General features: G+C 50.6%; 5 protein-coding genes across 5 annotated transcripts; 2 read left to right on the top strand and 3 right to left on the bottom strand.

Annotated features, from left to right (window-relative positions):
• Positions 1-153: 153 nt before the first annotated feature.
• KVR01_007912 (uncharacterized protein) lies at positions 154-1,477 on the bottom strand. Its single transcript, XM_044783911.1, has one exon. The coding sequence runs from the start codon at positions 1,413-1,415 to the stop codon at positions 216-218; it is 1,200 nt and encodes a 399-aa protein (XP_044642890.1). The 5' UTR covers positions 1,416-1,477; the 3' UTR covers positions 154-215.
• Positions 1,478-2,151: 674 nt separating this feature from the next.
• Positions 2,152-4,102, top strand: KVR01_008184 (uncharacterized protein; the record flags this gene model as incomplete). Its single annotated transcript, XM_044787153.1, has 4 exons — positions 2,152-2,364; positions 2,411-2,614; positions 2,664-2,769; positions 3,064-4,102. 4 exons carry the CDS (start codon positions 2,152-2,154, stop codon positions 3,951-3,953), a joined length of 1,413 nt encoding a protein of 470 aa, XP_044643162.1. The 3' UTR covers positions 3,954-4,102.
• A 950-nt stretch (positions 4,103-5,052) lies between these two features.
• On the bottom strand, positions 5,053-9,586 carry KVR01_007865 (uncharacterized protein; the record flags this gene model as incomplete). Its single annotated transcript, XM_044782028.1, has 8 exons — positions 5,053-6,323; positions 6,395-6,789; positions 6,863-7,040; positions 7,107-7,261; positions 7,324-8,435; positions 8,502-8,663; positions 8,741-8,788; positions 8,852-9,586. 8 exons carry the CDS (start codon positions 9,584-9,586, stop codon positions 5,053-5,055), a joined length of 4,056 nt encoding a protein of 1,351 aa, XP_044642843.1.
• Positions 9,587-14,965: 5,379 nt separating this feature from the next.
• Positions 14,966-15,578, top strand: KVR01_007759 (uncharacterized protein; the record flags this gene model as incomplete). Its single annotated transcript, XM_044784695.1, has 2 exons — positions 14,966-15,173; positions 15,262-15,578. 2 exons carry the CDS (start codon positions 14,966-14,968, stop codon positions 15,576-15,578), a joined length of 525 nt encoding a protein of 174 aa, XP_044642737.1.
• An 864-nt stretch (positions 15,579-16,442) lies between these two features.
• KVR01_007982 (uncharacterized protein) lies at positions 16,443-17,722 on the bottom strand. Its single transcript, XM_044789919.1, has 3 exons — positions 17,586-17,722; positions 16,745-17,519; positions 16,443-16,631 (listed from the first exon to the last, which is right to left on the bottom strand). Exons 2-3 carry the CDS (start codon positions 17,491-17,493, stop codon positions 16,511-16,513), a joined length of 870 nt encoding a protein of 289 aa, XP_044642960.1. The 5' UTR covers positions 17,494-17,519; positions 17,586-17,722; the 3' UTR covers positions 16,443-16,510.
• Positions 17,723-18,240: the final 518 nt, after the last annotated feature.

Below are 18,240 nucleotides of genomic sequence, written 5' to 3'. Positions count from 1 at the left end.
GAGGCCACATGCACCTATCGTATTTTAACTATAGTTATAGACACGGTATTTTCTCTACATATATCCTGTCTTGAGCGTTTGTTACCGTTTGAAGGCGCCGTGTATGTCCGCGGGCATATGCGGAATAGAAGCGAAACCAGTTAGTATTCCACGTTTCAAAGAACGGTATGTAGTCCATTCATTATATCATCATTAGCTATAAGTTATACCTAGATCTATTGTGATCGAGGTCTGTGTGTTAGAGATAACTTCTTGGTATCTCTGGCCTCCTTCCACTCTTTTTCCACGGCGTTAACACGGTGCAACATATCCCGAATCTCAGGGTAGTCGCCCTCGTTCCGCGGCCTCCGTCGATTGAAATCCAATAACTCCTGCGTCGCTGGCTTCCGATCCCAGTATTCCCTAAACACAAGAAAGTGTGTGTGCGCAATGTCAGGATCGATCCGCCTGCGGTTGCCCTTATGGGGCAGCACAGGAAGTGGGTTGCTCAAGTCTCCCGGCGCGGCCAGCAGGTAGTCCACGAGTGCCTTTTGCTGTTCGTCGTGAAGCTGGCATATCCGGTATGTGACGCGGTCGCGAGCGGAGTGCAGCCAGATGTTGGGCGGGTCTCCGGTTGGGTTCTGTCCACCTACGCCTGTGCCTACGCCTGCGACCTCCGAGCCTTCGCCCTGACCCATGGTCGGCCGATCCTGGGGATCGCGCGGGTCAGCCTTTCTGTCGAACAACACGACACCCCCGATTATGCGGTCTTCAGCCCAGTACCCCACAATATCCGCGAGGCCTTCAGGGTAGATGTCAAGATCGACATAGAAAGGATGGTTGAAGAGGGTAGGCCTTGGCGGCACCGTGGCTTCACGAACGGCTGGATCGGTGCCTTCACGCGGCCCTGAACTACAGCTGTTGACATGGTCGATCTCTTCCTGGGTGTGACAGCGATGTTCCTCCCGCTTGAAAAGATCCACGGCGATCTGATGCAATCCTAAGGCGACGAGCTCGATGAGACGGACATGAAAGGCTTTGGAGCCAATGGGAGCGTCTTGGTATTGCTGGACTACCTGTGGGTCGAACAGGAGAGAGTGCAGGTCGTATTGCTGGAGGTAGGTGCGGGTCTTTTCTTCCACGCCGGGACAGATTGTTACGTGCGCCTCAATGGGGTGGGTGTCACCGAAGATGAAGGGATAGCGCTTGTCCCAAGCAATGTCAGCGGTGGGTAGGCCGTCGACAATCTGCGCAAAGGTTTCTATGGCCAGTTCAGAGCCAAGTGTGCGTGACAGGGCGCGGTGAAAGATGTCGAGTTGGTCAGTGGTCAGGTTCTCGAGCGTGATGCGATGTTGGTGAGCATAGAGTGCGACCTCACGGAGCCTTGCTACCATGACATCCCTGCTCACGCCAGTTAATGTGTCGATTGATTCCATCGTGTGTCGTAGGAGAACTTGTTGTGAATGCTTCCTAGTGTGAGACAATGCGGGACTGTGCAGCTCCAGAGATAAACAAGGGTAAGAGGAGGAAATGGAAAGGGGTAGGGGGAGGAAATGTATAAATAGTTGCAGTTGCTTACTTAAGTACCTAGCATAACCAGTCCTATCACACCGTGCCCCTGTGGAGCAGGTATTAGGCATCAATGGTCGCCTGCACGAGAATATCAGGATATACGATTATGGGATTTGATTGAAATATTGAAACGCTCCAACGCACTCAAATAACCATGAAGCCAGATTGTCCTGGCCAGCAAGAGCCAAGAACCCTCAATCGTCGACTCTATGCTTCTGGTCGGAATCGTGACACCTGCTATAAACCTGGTTTCGTGATAGCCTCTCCGTGGTATACATGACCTTCGTCACAGTCATCCTTTGCCTGCCCTCCCCGACTTCATGGTTGGGCAGGTAACTTCAATTGACCCTAGAATGGTCAGAGGACTGAACTAGCACACAGCGGTCCTCCGCAAAGCTGGCAGCTAAATGCTATGTAAAGACCGTCATCTGAATAGATAACCATTGTATTCATCGCGGAAGTCCAGAACAGCTGTGTGATTGTCTTTAATTGCTCCTAATCCGTACATGAAGATACGTTAGGGTATTTGAAAGCCGAGGTCAACGGTGTAAGGAACGAGCATGTGCGTAGGCTGAAGTTGATCAGAATTTGGTAAGCATCATGGTCAAGTACCGGACTGTTGAAAATCCAACCTCGGGAGTCACCAAATCAATGTCCCTGGAGACATGGAACATTATAGGTCTTGCTGATATATGGCGCTGCAAAAGAGGGACCGCGAGCTCTCACCCATGTTTAACCCGACCTGTTTTCAAGAGGAGTTGTTGTACGGGCTACTTGGTGACATGCACCTTCAGCAAGTGTGCAGATACGGTGGTACAAGGAACAGTGCGAGGAGCCACAAGTCTCGTGACTTATGCAGGCTCGCCGAGGACGTGTGGGCGGCCCGCCAGAGCTGAAAATTAGATCTGCATCAAGTCCCAACCGACCACGTTCAACTACACAAGCCAAGCAAGTTCATCCGAGCCGCAGTTCAGATTTAGGGAAATCACTCTGCGCTCAGGGTTCCCAATCATGCCGTGTCATAATTCGTGCCCACGGCTTGAGCTGTCGTGGAGGAGGCGAGGTAACGAACCAGCTCAACAAGAAGCCGAACTGTGTTGACGAAAGTATAGGTGACCTTGATTGGAACGACCTCCAGACTGGTCTGCAAAATGAACATGTTACAGAGCAAGAATTTCTATCCAACCTTCTGCGTGCAGACTTTGATATCCTGGTCATGTAAGAATCCCTCCACCCCCGAGCAATATCTAAAGCGGAGTCACGGTCAGCCTGACACTGCGTCGAAGCATCACGAAGGCAGACAAGACTATAGAATGCTCTGAATGTCGCGAATATATGTCTCGAACATTTAGAATGCCTCATATTTGGTGGGAATGGTTCCTCAAAGGGCTCAGTGGTTACTTTGGTGTCGAGGAGACGGAGGATCAGGCAGGCAACATCGACGGGTACAGTGCGTCATGTTGTTTGGACCATTTTGTCGGTCTTTCTGGCACATTACTGACCAAATGACAGATACCTGGGCTTTTTTTGAAACAAAATTCTACTATGGTGGCAACAATGGTTATGTTTGGCACAAGCTTAACATGTTCAGTCGCTGGATTCCTGCAACCGAAACCATGATACTGGTTGTGTTTGATCCACCCGCCCCAATCAGAGAGAAATTACCCACCCCAATGATCCCACCCTTTTTGCAAGGGCGATCAAAGGATCCTTTTTGGGTTTATGAAGGAATATTAAGGGAAATTCTTGATCTGCAAGACAAGTCCGTCTGGATGATTCGTGACCAGGTCAGGGTGGTAGAAAAGAACCGGGCGCTTGTGACCCAACCAAATCCCAACTACAGCCATCTCCACGAACTAGCAAGACATGCAATTCACGTATCAGAGACGCTCGACACCGCAGCTACCACGGTAAATAGCATTCTGCAGCGGCACGCAGAGTACGTGGCGGGTGTCAGTGATGCCAACAAGGATCAAACACGGTCCTCGAAGCAGCTACAAGACAGGCTACATTTTCTGGAACAGATGTTCATCAGTCTCAAACACCGCTCCTCATCCAACCAAGCCAGATTGCAAAACGAGATACAGCTATCGTTCAACATCGTGGCACAGTCTGATGCGAGGACTTCGGTCGAGATCGGGCGAGCAGCACAGAAGGACAGCGCTGCCATGAAGACGGTTGCTTTCTTGACTTTGGTCTTTCTGCCTGCCACTTTTATCTCCGCCATCTTCAGTACTTCATTCTTCAACTTTGATGGGCCAGAGGGTACCTGGACTATTTCGGATAAGATCTGGATATACTGGGCTGTCGCAATCCCTGTAACCCTCTTCACAATACTGCTGTGGTATTTTTGGCACATGGTTATTCCACAAGCTCTGATCGGTGATAGGCGACTTCTTTGATTAGAGGACGTATCACAGAGGGTAATATGGCCGGGCTGACGTACACTACACTACACATACTAGGATCTTCAGTCGAAGGAGATTTGGTTTCTAGTGTAAATGCAATGTGGTGTAAACGCTCCTCCCTCCTCCCTCCTCCTCCCAGCTACTCCCTCCTCCCCCCCCCCCTAGTTACACTAAAATCCACTTCACTAGACACAATAAGGCCTTTAGTATAATATGGTAGTTTAAGATACCCTTAGTATAACACGGTCTCATAGGCTTATTACAACTACTATACTACACTCATTACACTCAGTGTAGTGTGCGGCAGCCCATGACATGACTGGCCTGTTCAAGTTTTGAGAAGCTCCGTTGTTCATGGTACAGTGTGAACTCGCCGTTATCTGGGTGCGGGTTCGAGGAGAGATGACACCGGCGTACTTTATATTCGTGATCAGGAATTAAAAGAAGAGTTATCGTAGAAGTCTTTCAGCCGGCTAAGTAGACCAGTGCTCAAGGAAAGCCTTTGTACATGCAGCTGCACTTGCAGCCGCATAGCATTGCCAGCTCTTATTCTTGTGGCTATCTGCATAGTCCCGAGGTCACACACGGCCTTTATGACCAGACAACGGCCGGGGAACCCCTCCCAAACACCGGATTCTTCCATTTCAAATACTATGACACCATCTTTCTTCGCGGTGATATCGCTCTCCTCTCCTGACTTCATCACCTTGTCGCCAGAGGCGTAGAGACCAAAGTGAATCGATGGCCCTCCATGGGTGTTGCTGTTATTCCGTTCATTGCTGACGACGGCCAACCTCTCTCGAGAAAGGAGGTGTTGGTCGCTGCATTGCAACGTCTCGCAGTCCAGTGTGAGAGCATCTTCGCACATTGGGTCCATCTTTGTTCGACACCGGCCGCAAACCTCGCAGTTTATTTGAGTCTACAGTTGCTTTGTCCGTCTGTTTGTAGCAATATGATCCCGGCTTTTTAGTTATGTTAAGAATAGAGATTTAGCGATAAGGTAGATATCCCTAATATCTAGGTACATGAACTGAAGGTAAAAGACTTCTTTGCTATCATATACTAGTAATACAAGGATAAACCAACTAAATGCTTACCACTTCTTATTAGGGTCAACTCTCCAGTAGAGACAATTATTCTCCACCGTGCCCCCTTGCTTGCCATTGATACCGCCACAGTTGCAACTGTCCACAGGCACACCCAAATACCTCACGCACTCGTTGTAATCATACGACCACTCGCACTTTTCCTTGACCTCGAGCTTGAAGACAATCTCGACAACCGAGCCCCCGTTCGAAGGGGGTTCCTTGTTTGCCTTCTTGACTGTCCCAGCGGCAAGCACATCACCCGGGTCCCCGATCTGCTTGCAGAACGAATTGATGGCCTCGTCCAGTCGCACATGGGTTGTGTCCTGTCCTGCGTCGTAGCAATCTCTCACATTCTTACTCGCGTCGGCATGCTCCATTGGCGATGCCTCCGGCTCCGCAGGCTCAGTGATGGTAGCCGCGACGGTGGTCGTTGCCGTTGCGGTCTCGGTAATGGTGGTCTCTGGTGCGCAGGTGATTCTGTCCTCATCACCGTCCTCCTCTACCCATCCATCGTCCCCGCCACCACCATTTCCTCCTCCCATACCTGTATATGTCCATGGGTCAGGAACGCAGTTGAAGTCGAGGTAGCTGCACTGACCAACAGCTGGTGAGCCCCACACAACCGGATCTTGGATCGGTGTAATTGCTCTACGTGGCCAGCGACCACCCCAAGGTGCTGGTGCTCCTGGCCCGATCGTGGCGGGTGGTTTTGGGAACGCAATCGTCGGCGCCGTCGTCTTGACAGCTCCGTCAGGCTCAGTATACGTCACTGGGGGCCAGTACGGTGTCGTCGTGGGCACAGGCCAGAACTCTGAGAACCCCTGCCGACGCTTCAGGTTCCCAGCATCAGCCCTCAGTGTGACGGGCTCGAACATCAGATGTGACAAAGTCAGGGGCGCTCGTGTGATGGTGCTCGTCCAGGTGCCCTGGCTGACAGTGATCCTGGGATAGTCGACCGTCGATGTTGCACCTGTCCAAGGCGGTATCTTGACCAGGCAAGGGGCCGCACAGGAGAATGTCGGGGTGTCCATATCCCAAATCTTGGGATCTATCCACACCATGCCGCCAAACTCACTGCCGTCGCCAGCGGCGTCCAAGACAGTAAGCTGGGACCATCGCGGGTGTGTTTCGACATTCAGGTAGTCCAACGCAGGGATGCCAACCCCATCTTGGACTGCCATGTACTCAGCCCCAATTGTAATGAGCTGCTGGATGCGAACATTGGCAAAGTTATCCTCGAGCAACAGCAATGCCTTTTGGCAGGAATGCTTGTCGACTGTAAATGAATAGGTCAGTACCTCAGCGGGACCATACGCAGCTGCAAATGTAGTTGTGATAGAAACTTACTACAGTCTTGAGTGTATGTCGAGAACCAAGAATAGAGACCGGCTCCTGCAATGAAGATATTGGCAGATCCTCGAATCATAACACCCCATGAAGAATCACATCCATCCAGCCCATTAGTGGCGGTGCAATTATAATCCGGATCACCACCTATAGTCCCTACCACTTTTTCAAATGGCATAGGAGGCTTAGGGGTCGGTTGAAAATAAGGTGATTCGGTTTGAATCATGCCAGCAAAGACATTTTGAGCGTTGTGGAAGTTATACTGGTAGTAGACGGCGTGCTCGGATGCAGTCCCGTAGAGCCAAGTGGGTGCCACACTCTCCACGAGCAAACCCCTGGCGACATAGACGGAGTTTTGCACCATTGTGTTGTTGGCATCGCCGAGATCAGGATCGCTGAGAGATATACTTGTTAACTTTGTTTCTTGTCACAAGGCCTCGAGATCCAGAAGAGAGGACCACGACATACTCAATCATATGGTCTGCGCCCCAAAGCCACATGTTCTCGAAATACCCAGAGGCCCTAGGAGTAATGTGCATCATGAGGCTGGCAGCATTACACCCCGAAGCGATCCCGGACGTCAATGCCGGGCATTCAGCAGGCGTCAAGCCCGTTCCGGTGGCGCCCCCGATGCGAGCATGGCAATCTAGTAGCAAACAAGGCTCGTGTAAGCTGCTGGACGTTGCTACAAGAGGCTGTGGAAAAAGCTCACCCCATAGGCCGGCAGAACCGGGACTTTCAGCCTTCACGTTCCACTCCACGAGTATCGCACCAGCTGTGGGACCTTTTGTGGTAAAAAGCAAATCTTGCATTTCGATGTCCCCGATCTCGCCCTCAGTACCGACCTTGATCATGACCTTTGGGTTGCTTGAGGAAATATATGTTAACGGGAGACCACTGCGAGTGTCTGATCAATGGGGATAGTTTACCTTGCGTCCGAAAAATAAGGCCCGGATGCAACCAGCTGGGACCAGGTCTCACCCACGATCTTGGAACCGAGTGGGATAGTAACTGTGCCGGTCAAGATGTAAGAGCCTGCGTCCACAAACAAGATTTTGCCTTGGCTACCCCACAATGCCTGTTGGAACGCAGCTGTGTCATCGGTCGAACCATCGCCGAGGGCGCCGAAGTCTTTGACGTGCAAAAAGTCGCCAACCCCTCGGTCCTTGTATTGCGGTTTCGCGCGTTCAAAATAGGCACCGTTGTTATCAAGAAGGCCCGGTTGCTTGCGGTAATTTCCAACCTTTCCTCCCATGGAAAATGTGCCGTTGGAATTGTACACCGGGCCCAGAGCCCAGTGATCGACTGTCCCTGCAGAACTCAACAGGGTGCTGCCGCTTGTGTCCGCCACGGGTTGAGACACTCCCTCGAACTTGACGTTTTCAACAATGACACCGGTGCTTCCCGACCCAGGTGTAGAGTCTGGCGGTGCAATAAGGATCGCAGTGCCCACGTTCTGGAAAGTAGAGTCGATGAAGGAAGCAGAACCAATGTTTCCTTCTCCCCCTTTGCCAGGGACAGTCTGTCTCTTTGTCGTAGGAGAAGTCTCCTCGCGCAGGAGACGGAAGCCAACGCCGACGTTGCTCATGGTGATGGACTTCCACACCCAGCCCCAATCCCAAATGACTTGAACGCCCGTGTCGCATCCGTCAAACTTGAGACGTTGGGCAGTGAATTGCTGGTTCCCACCGTAAATTCCAAAACCACCCCCTCGGAACGTGACGTCTGAGATTGCACCGCCACTGCCGTTCTCGGCAAAGATACCACGTTGTTTTGTGCCCTTGGTGGCAATGAGCTCTACGTCCTGTAGGCTCGTCGCTTGCGCAACCTGGTAGTGGAGACAGGCAACCCCTTGAGTAGGTCGCGTCTGGGTGATGTCGATGCGAATATTTCTGATTTGGCGATAAAAATTGGCAGTGTTGACATAATACTGTTGATCCGCTCCGTCTATACCTATGCCACCACCTGTATATTCGTCGGTGGATAGGACGCCCAGACCGATGAAACTCTTGGTCGCTATAAGCGTCGGCCAGTTGTTTGCCTAATGTGGGCAAAGGCCAGAGATTAGAGCTGTGTCCAGACAGAAGAAGGATCATAGAATACTGACATCACCAATAACCTGCGTTCCGAATGGCATAGGAATTGTGGTGGAAATTCGGTAAGATCCGGGCGGGAAGTAAATAATCGCGTTCTTGGTAGTCGAACCGTTGCATCCTTTTGCACACCTTTTCTGGTCACTCATAGCATTCTTGATGGCCTTTGTGTCATCCTATGGAATAAAGAAGCATCAGTACATGCCTTGGTGGTCAATGTCGATTGCTGGCACTTGAGCAGGTGCCGACGTACCGTGACTCCGTCACCCACTGCGCCATAATCGCGAACATTTCGAAAAACCTAGTAGTACATCAAGATATTAGTGTTATATCTTTCAAACTGAGCGCATCACTCAATACTCACCTTATAGGCTGGGTCGTCTCCCCAGGGCACCGTCCCCTTCCTGTCCAAGGCTTCCATCCAGTATGACCCCGAAGCGGCCATTTGAACCTCCCTCCTGGTGATGTTGCCAGTGAAGTTGCCAATGAGGCCCAGGGCATCAGCCTCGGAGACCAATGCGGCAGCTTCGGCAATATCATCGGTGATCTCCAAGAGGGCGGGGACGTCGTCCTGGGCATCATACTGAGCATCAAGTGCTCGAGGGGCATTAGCTGCAGAACTTCCAAGAACTGTTCCCGGTTGAAGGGCGTAGATGTTTCGGCGCGGGTTCGAGAAGCGGGCCATGTTGAGCTCGGACGACTTTTCAATAGCATCCTCCACAAGCCGGCGAGCACTGTCGAGGTCCTGTAACGTCGCGTTCTTGATGAGTGGTGTCACTTTGGGGTCTGAAGTGTTGAGCAGGACGGGAGACGTCTCAGAGAATTGAGACTCATCTGTTTGCCGTGCTCCAAGCGGGTTTGCCACTCCACCAGTATCATGGACGTCACCGCGGCCACCTAGAATGCCAGGTAACGGACTTGTCGCAGTGTCTGTCGAGTTCGCACCCATGAGAGGCATGCCCGCACCTTGGAATGTGTCCATCTCAACCTCGGCCAGAGTGTCATTGGCCATAACATGCTGGGCGGAGACCAATCCTTCCGCAATGAGATCATCTATCCGGACCGTATCTGCCCAATGCATGAGCTCAGCATGGGTCATGTTGTTGGTGGAGCGTTTCGCCACTGTGATTTGGCTCTGCTCTGACACTCCAGACAGGTCGGGATCCTGGTAAACATAGACCGTTGCCGCGATACCATTGAGCCTTGAAGTCGAGCGCCAATGGAAAAGAACAATGCTGTCGTGATCTTTATAATTTGGGAAATGGTTGTAGTCCAGCTTACGTTGTGTGATAAGCTCGTCCAGTGTTTGTCTCAATCTGTTGTGGGCCGTGGCTTGCCAATTCTGCTCCGCCTTGACTCCTGCAACACATCGAAAGGCAGCACACCGCGTTTCAGCGCTCGAGGCGGCAGCTTCTGGGGAGGCCGAGCCGCCACCGCCCTCGATCCACGTCGCCGGGGGAAACTCATCACACGTGTAACGTATCTTCGACCTCCGAATGATATTGCCATTCGAATCTCTCTCATGTTGGATTTCATTCTTAGTAGCTCCGAGTTCAAGAGCAGTGTATGGCCATTGACCGTCATTCCGCCATGGTAGACTTTGGTCAGACTCTGGGCAGATATGTATGTTTGACCAGCTACCAGGGCAAGAGTTCTTTCGCCGGTTGTCTTTGCGTGCATTGTTCCTGGGTCTGTTGTTCAAGTCATACCCGAACAGGCTCTTGGGGCTCCGACCTTTGCCAGCGGGAGTCTCGTACCAGTTGAAAGCGTTTTGGCAGATATCCTGTGTAAGGGTGTGTCAGCCTTTTGCTCGGTCATGATGTAGTTCTTCTACGGTCTTGCATTGAAAAGAGGGACAGGGAAAGAATTAACATACAACCATATATTGGCAGTTATACTCAAGGAAAACAACCTGAGGCAGGAGATCCAGCACTTCATCGAACTGAGCGGCAACAGTTGACCGCCAGAACCGTTGCTCAGTAAAGGCACCATTGTTCGCGTTATTAGCGTCTGGAATGAATTGCTTTTTGTAACCCTGGATATATTGGGCCTCCGTGAGAAAGCTCGCTGGTTGGTAAAATAAAGAAAAAGTAAGGAGTGTCAGCAATGATTGAAGTGCTTGTAGGGGTGTCATCGTGTAAAAGTGGTTTGAAAACCGAGGGGAAAAGTAAAGTCAACATGAGAGTGGTGACTGAATCAAACTGGAACACACCTGGATACCTAGTCATTTATCAACAGTCATGTACGAGGCCTTCCCGTGCTGCAATCAGTCCTGAGAGGCTCCATGCCAACTCCGAAGCAGGTTTGGATTCTGCGCGTGCCAAGAGAATTGAGATTGACCATGTTGGGCATGTTGGAAATCCCAATGCTCACTCCCACGGCTTCCGACCCCGTAGGGTTCGAATACCACGTTCCCCTCTTCCCCTCGGAGTGCTCATTTATTGAACATTCCGAGACATTACTCAATCGAGAAATTGTGCCCGAGTGCAAGATCCTGTGAAGTGGGTAATGAAGATGTGTAACATCGTCTGAATCTAGACTTGGGGCTAAGCACGACACTAATCACAAGAACCAACGTTGTTTCCGGGATGCCTTTGTGCATGTGCTTGTGTGTGTATGTGTGGACGCGCACGAGTGCCCGTATGGAAGTGCATAAAAACTTTGAAAAGTCACTGTGAATCGCGTACACCCTCCACAGAAGTCGGAATCCCCGAAGGTCTTTCTCACCTATCACACACAAAGTATGGCATCCTTTGCAATGAATCGTTTCATCCTCTCCATCGTCGTACGTCTCCTTCTAGCAGCTTTACCAGTTGCTGCCGATGAGTGTGCTCCATGGACATGGACGTCAGGCAATGGATTCAGTGCAGTTTCTCAGCGTCAACTTGCTGCGATGAACTCGCACCATACAACCCCGAGTGTCAATAAGCGTGGAGCAGAGATCCAACCAGGAGATATCAACTGTCGCGACTTCAGCCAGACCCGGGAGACCGTCAACTACTACTCTTGTCAGGAACTTGCCGATCGCAATCAGGTGTTGGTTGAGGATATCTTCAAACTCAATCCAGACCTGAATCCCGACTGTGGCAATATCAAGCCCAGTACCCGGTACTGTGTTGACGGATGTGAGTGAATTACCAACCACTCATTAACTAGGTACAGGAATATCTGGTTGTTAACGGGAAATTACAATGCACAGTCATAGAGCCGCTGCGAGCATTCGATGGTCTCTGCGGCCCTCCGCACAAAAATGCCACCTGTATCGGATCAGGGAAAGGGCAATGCTGCAATTCCGAGACTTGGACTTGTGGTGAAACCGAGTATGAGTCCAGTTGAGAGCTGCACCCCCCGTGCGTCATCTTGGCTGTACATTCTGTTGCTGACAACTTCATCCCAACCACAGTGCCGACTGCGCCGCCGGAGTCTGTTTTGAAGGAGCATGTCTTGGTGACTCCATCTATTCCACGGACGGAACATGTGGCTACGAGCACGGGAATCGCGAGTGTGCTGGCAAATGGGGTGATTGTTGTAACATCAAAGGGCAATGCGGTTCCGGCGCCGACTTCTGTGGTTTGGACTTCTGTCAATCTGGGAATTGCGCCAGAAACATGATCCAAAGCAATACCGAGTTACCGTGGGTTTGGGGAACATCACCGGACGGAAGTTGCGGCGGTCCTCAAGGCTACACATGTGGTGTCTTGAAGGGCCCTTGCTGCAGCAAGAGTGGTCAATGCGGCGGACGTCCACAAGATTGTGGCACAGGATGGTGAGTTTGCATGATACCAGTTTCTACCTACCCACCCCCTGTTTTTCTTGCCCCCCACCCAACTTCCTTCAATGTTCTTTTTTCTTCGAGGAAGACCGCTGACCACATTAAATCATTAGCCAGCCTGAATTTGGAGAATGTGCCCCTTAGCAGCTTTCATTACTTGGGTGCCTTCCCCGTATTGTTTGTATTATTGTAGCTACTAATAACTTGCACTTTGCGAGGAGTGATGGGGTCTGATCTTGGATTTGGTTACGAGCAGAGTGAACGCCTAAAACACACTATGCATAGAGATGGCGTAGCGCACCAGTTGCCGTGTGAGCAGTAATATTCAGGCGCAAAATGGTATAGCCGAACTTGCCTCTCGGCAGAATCTGATGCGACAAGGTTGTCTTGTCACGATCCAGTGTTACCCTATAGTCCTCTCTAAAGCGGGCGGTTCAGATGCTGCGGGCGTAATTCCAGGGTCAAGGTTGCACTTGAAATGTGGCACGCTAGGCCATCGTGGCCAGTAACATTTGAACCATTCCAAGGTTTCCGGCCAACGCTGCCGCTAGCTGTGCCTCATTCCTATAAAATCTTGCATCAATAATCTCGACCTCGGACCCAAGGCCCTGTCTTCGTGCTTCCTTCTTCCTACCCACCTCTCCCTACCAACACCACATCTCTTGTTGCCAAGACTTCAGCGTCAGAAAAAGAAAGCCATGGAACGCACCGGCAACTCCGGGCCAGAGATCCCTTCCTTTGAGATACTCCTTCAGAGAGCCTGTGATCGCAACGGCCCGCGGCCGACGGCTACTACTCATGTCGCGCGCCTCTACTGGGCCCTTCAAGGACCCCTGTCCGAAGCCATAGACGTTCTGGATACCGATCGAAATCCAGATGCTCCCAAGGAGTCTTATTGTCAGACCGTAGACCCCGTGACGTGGCACAACATCTCGCAGGAGCCACTCACAATACCCGAGGTCTCATCTATATCTGTTGCCGTTAAAGACTTGGAGCAATACGAAATCAACTGGCTCGATGGTCACGAGCCTCACGCCGACCTGGATAGCGACAACTGTGAATTTGGGCAGCTCGAAGGCGAGGGGTCGGAGACTGAGTTACTGAGATGCTGCGGAACGGATCGGCCAAGGGAAATTCCTCCGTTTTTGGTCAAGGCCTCGGACAAGCCGTTTGTTACAATTCATGATTATGTTTCGGCAGTTCATCCCTGGTTACTTAGTCTTCGGGACAAAATTCTGTGGGCTCTAAGCGATGTCATTGATGATGCACCCTTGCCACCTGGGACAAAGTTGTGTGTCCAGCCACATTGGCTGCATAGGATAACGATCATGGAACAAGGAAAATGGGACTCATACGCCATGAACAGCTACAAGAGAAGAACACAGGGCAGCACTACCTCTTAGTCAAATTCCACTCATTAGGATACGAATTGGTGAAATTTCCCAAGTGACTGCCATTCCCTTGCTCCGAGAGATTGCACTTCGAATAGGCAGGATGGAGTCACATTCGCTTCGACTTGAGTTGGCACCTTCTCGCAGTGGCTGGGGTTCAGGTGCGAACTTGAGAGATTTGCTATGATGAGGCCAATCCAGTCTAATTCGGTCCTCGAGGTTCTGGATCCTGGTCTGTCCGAAACCATCACGGGTCCCAACCCGCTTCCACCGCATTCTACCTAGGTATGCTTGGCGCATTGAAATCATTCACAAGGCAAGGATTTGCGAGATGTTGGTTCTGACCAGGACCGGGTGTGTTGGAACCGGAAACGCTTACTTAGTATCCCGTAAGTACTCCGTCCTTAGTTCAAGAAAGGATGGTCAGGTGGTTTGCCTTCTGCAAGATCCTCCTGTTGGGTCGTCAAGTTGCATTCTGTGCCGCTTAAACTTAAGGGTCCTGCCAACAGGAAAAGCTTTATATGCCAAGGTCCTTAGTCTCCATGCCTTCGCACGGCACAGCCCTATGGACTTGGCCTGGACCCTTCACGATGGTTGCCAAGGGCGGACCAACTTAAATTTGAGTGACATTCAATGTCGTGCCAGAGGTCATGCGAACGAAAAAGGACACACGCCAATATTTTTAGTTTTCACGCCGTCATACGGCACAGCTCTACGGAATTTGTTCGGGTGGACCCTTCACGATTGCGCTCGGGTGAGCTCCTTCCGAATGCTTCGCAACATTGAACCTTCACAGTCAAGTCAGTATCCTCCTCCTCTACTTGCCTACTCGAAGAAGTCAGGCAATCTCACGGGACCCTGCCTCAAGGGACCCTGCTCAAAATCCTTTCGTCCTTCACATGATCTCTCTGCGGTAACCTATTACCACCTACTTGAATGGGCAGCACTCCCGTCCGGAGTAGCGATGATACCACATCAACACTGCTGTTGGGTCCAGAAGAAATCGGAAGTCGGAGCCGTTGATTTCTTTTCCCGGTTGGCCGGATCCTGTGGAACTCCGAGTGCTATGGCGTTCACACTGCGCTGCGTGAGGCTTGCTCTTGTTCAAGAAAGCTCCGCGCTGCGCAAGCCGCTTCGTCTATAAAATATTGATAGAGACTTCAAGAAGCGTTCTTGTGAAAATATAATACCAAACTGAAATAGAGTAGTCTTGGTCCACATTACATCACGCTTCTTGTTGTCTGGTTCCTTCTGCAAAGAATTCGAAAGTTCGAAGCAAAACATGCATTACAGCTCCCTCCTTACCCCCGGCCTCATGGCCACGACCCTTGTTGCTGCTGCAACAGTGCCCATGACCTCTCAGTTTCACAAGAGATCATGTGGTGAGAAAGCCGACCTTGTCTGCTTCGGCGTCAATGGCGGAACAGCACAGAACGTCAATGTGGATGACGTTGCTTACGCCGCTTCCTACCTGCGATACATCGCCGAGGAAAACGCTGGCACGGCTGGAGCATTCTTCACGAGTTCGTCTTCCGTCCGTCCATGAATTTTACCCCTCTACTCGCACACCCCTAATTGATGCCTTTGAGATTTCGCTAATCATGGACGAAGTGCCGCCATCCAACGACTGCGACGAGTGGCAGCTCCCGCTCGCGTTCGGGGACAGTGTCATGTCTCTCGCCAAGCACATCAACCCACGCGTCAACTCATCCGTGCTGTACGAGGACATCGCCAACGCCATTGATGGCGGCGTGGACCCCACTGCAGAGTCGTTGGCAGCCTCGCTGCTGGGGGCTTGCGGTGCCAACGGCGGCATGGTTGGTGTCAAGGCGAACTTGTCGAATCCAGCGTATTCCTCGGCAAGCTATGTTGTAGGGAAGGGGAAACCGGAGGCTATACTCGTGAAGATTGTTCACACGCCGCAGTAAACAGGGAATGCGGGCAGATGTCTGGATTCACAAGCTGTCATGTCAACACCCAGTTAGCTTCTTCCATAGCGGCCGACCGTTAGGAGTATTTCGTAGAAAGTTGAATGAGACCCCTTTTCCCTATTTTTTGTTGGCTCCTGCCTCATATAGACAAAACCTGTTCGGGGCGGATCTAGTAAAATACTGAAATTCAAATACCAACTGCCAAACTCAGGACTAACTGAGGTCAGCACTATAGATATCACAGCAAGACAGTGCTCCACATCCCATGGTGAGGAGTCGGGTGATTTTACATATAACTATAGAAAAGATGAGTCGTTCTCAGACATCTTCATACACAAGTAGTATGCATAAACACTTTCATTTAATCACAAGTTCCACCTTGGCCGGAAGGGCCCGAGGAATCATAAAACGCCTTCTTGAACTAGCAATGAAGTTTTTCGATTGCACAGTTTATTCTGAGAATATTGGTTCCAAGTTGCTTGCTGATGTCAGGGTACCTCTCCGCTTTTGGTCGAAAAACAGGAGATTGAATCTGTGGGATCCTGTTGTGACTCATCGCCCTTAAACTAACAGGTAATACATTCATGCTTTATACATTTCAATCTTAGAACTACTAGTATTATCTATCATACCTCATGGATAATTATATAATCATCAAGTCGCTCATCTTAACCGGCCAAACCTATAAGTATGAGTGTTACTTATGTGCTTATTGAAAATTAAGACGGATTCGATCTATTCACTAGGGCTACTGTCTTCTAAACTACCTATCTAGGTAATGCTATAATAGTAGCCCTCTATTAATATAAAGGAATTATCTCTAAGCTGTTTAAAAGCCTTCATTTATACCCCCCTTTAATATTAAAATAATATACTTTACTTAATAAATAAATAAATTTTAATTATTAAATAATAATATTTCTTTTGTTTTATTTAATAAAACTCGGACGTGGGGCCGGGTACCGTTCATCGATGGAGGCGGTTGCTTCCTGTCGGCTACCAAGTCGAGGAGCTGTGGAAAGTTTGGATGGAACGCGGCCTGGAGGACGACTGGCATTCGAATGGGGATCAGTATGTACTTCAAACACTGGCCGCCATTACTGGGCACAAGAACTGAAACTGATGATGTGTTGGGCAATGACCGAGATCAAAGAGAGACTAACACCCGGAGACAAGGATAAGAAACACGGCCCGAATCCTCGTCATCAGTAAGGGACGTGGTACGCGCTCCCAGTGCTGGTATTGGGTTTCGGTGTCGAAGATAGGGGGCAATGTAACCCTGTTCTGGGAGGCTCCCATCGTCTCCCATTTCCTTCCAAATCTTTGACACAGAGTGATGGGAGTCCCGCCGTGTTTTATTTATACTTGACGTATGATTAGGGCCAACCTCTTGGAAGTCGGGCATGCGGATTCCATATGTGTCCTCGTCTGGGGTCTTCATTTTCGCCTTGATGTGGTTCCGAATCGTTAAAGGGGACATTGTCTCTTGACTGAAATCGCTTCCGGTGATGTTGTCCTCTGTCAATCCAGGGTGTTCACGGTCTGGCTGTGATTCCCCGACTGTAGTGCCCTCTACAAGTGGCGGTAAAGATGTTTTCCCAGTCATCTCTTCATTCTTTTGAAGGCGCAGTCTTCCCATCGACGAACGTAAATAATGTAAGGGCTTCCTGTCTTCGGTACCAGACGTCTCATCTGTTGTCACTTCCTCACGTACCGGCAGGGGGTTAGAGGAAGTTGTCGAGTGCATACCGTACGGAGGGTAGACGGATCGTCCTCTCACGGGCAGCCCAGAATTCACTTTCTTCGAAGGGGGCCCGGTGAAGGGGGGCCACTGATAGCCGCTCTCATCACGATCTATTCCTGTTCTCCAACGCATATTTCCGTCCTGACCAAGGCGCTGACGTTGCTCCATATTCGTGGGTAGCGGACTCGAGAGGACTGGCGTACGAGAACATTCGTCAGGGCCAGTTGCGCCACGCAGCACGAGAGCAGGGCAGAACTTACTTCCAGCAATGATAAGATGGGTTGTGAATGTTCGTAAAAGAAGGCGATCCGATCTAAGGTTCCATGACCATCTATGAAGTCGATGATGGGATACCCCCCGATGGTACCTAGGTAGGTTCGGCGCAGAACAACGAAACGCTGACCGCGGTCGTCTCGCTGATATGAAGCGGGGCGCTGTATCTAAGCCACCATGTGGATGATAGGTGCATATCGCTGCCAATCCCAATTCGAAGAGCTGCATCACCTTAGGTAAGAGTCCTTAAAATCCGCACACCCCTACCTGTTCTTTTAGCATCCGTAAGCGGGGGTTGCATTTGTCAACATGGCCGGTTGACCACGCCTTAGCTGTAATGCAGTGTAATCCAGAATACTACTTTGCCCTGGAAGAAACCTGCCGTGAGCGTAACACCAGCTCCTGTAATCGGACTAGACCTACGCCTTATGAGATGTGACTTTAGTTGATACTTGACGAACTATGTAGACAACGTATTTGACAGTAAGGGAGTCGTCCCCTTCCACGGACTTATTCCCCCCTACTCGGATGACCTGGATCAAAAGGCTCACTACTTGACATTTTCATCCGAAGTATCTTACTAATCTTCATAGACCACAACAGATAGTAGTATTATTATAGCATCTCGGACCACGCTGGTAG

The sequence above is a fragment of the Diaporthe batatas genome (genome assembly GCF_019321695.1).
Source record: "Diaporthe batatas strain CRI 302-4 chromosome Unknown Contig00009, whole genome shotgun sequence".
Taxonomy (NCBI): domain Eukaryota; kingdom Fungi; phylum Ascomycota; class Sordariomycetes; order Diaporthales; family Diaporthaceae; genus Diaporthe; species Diaporthe batatas.
Note: the sequence above shows the minus strand (reverse complement) of the source record. Positions and strands in the feature narration are given on the sequence as shown.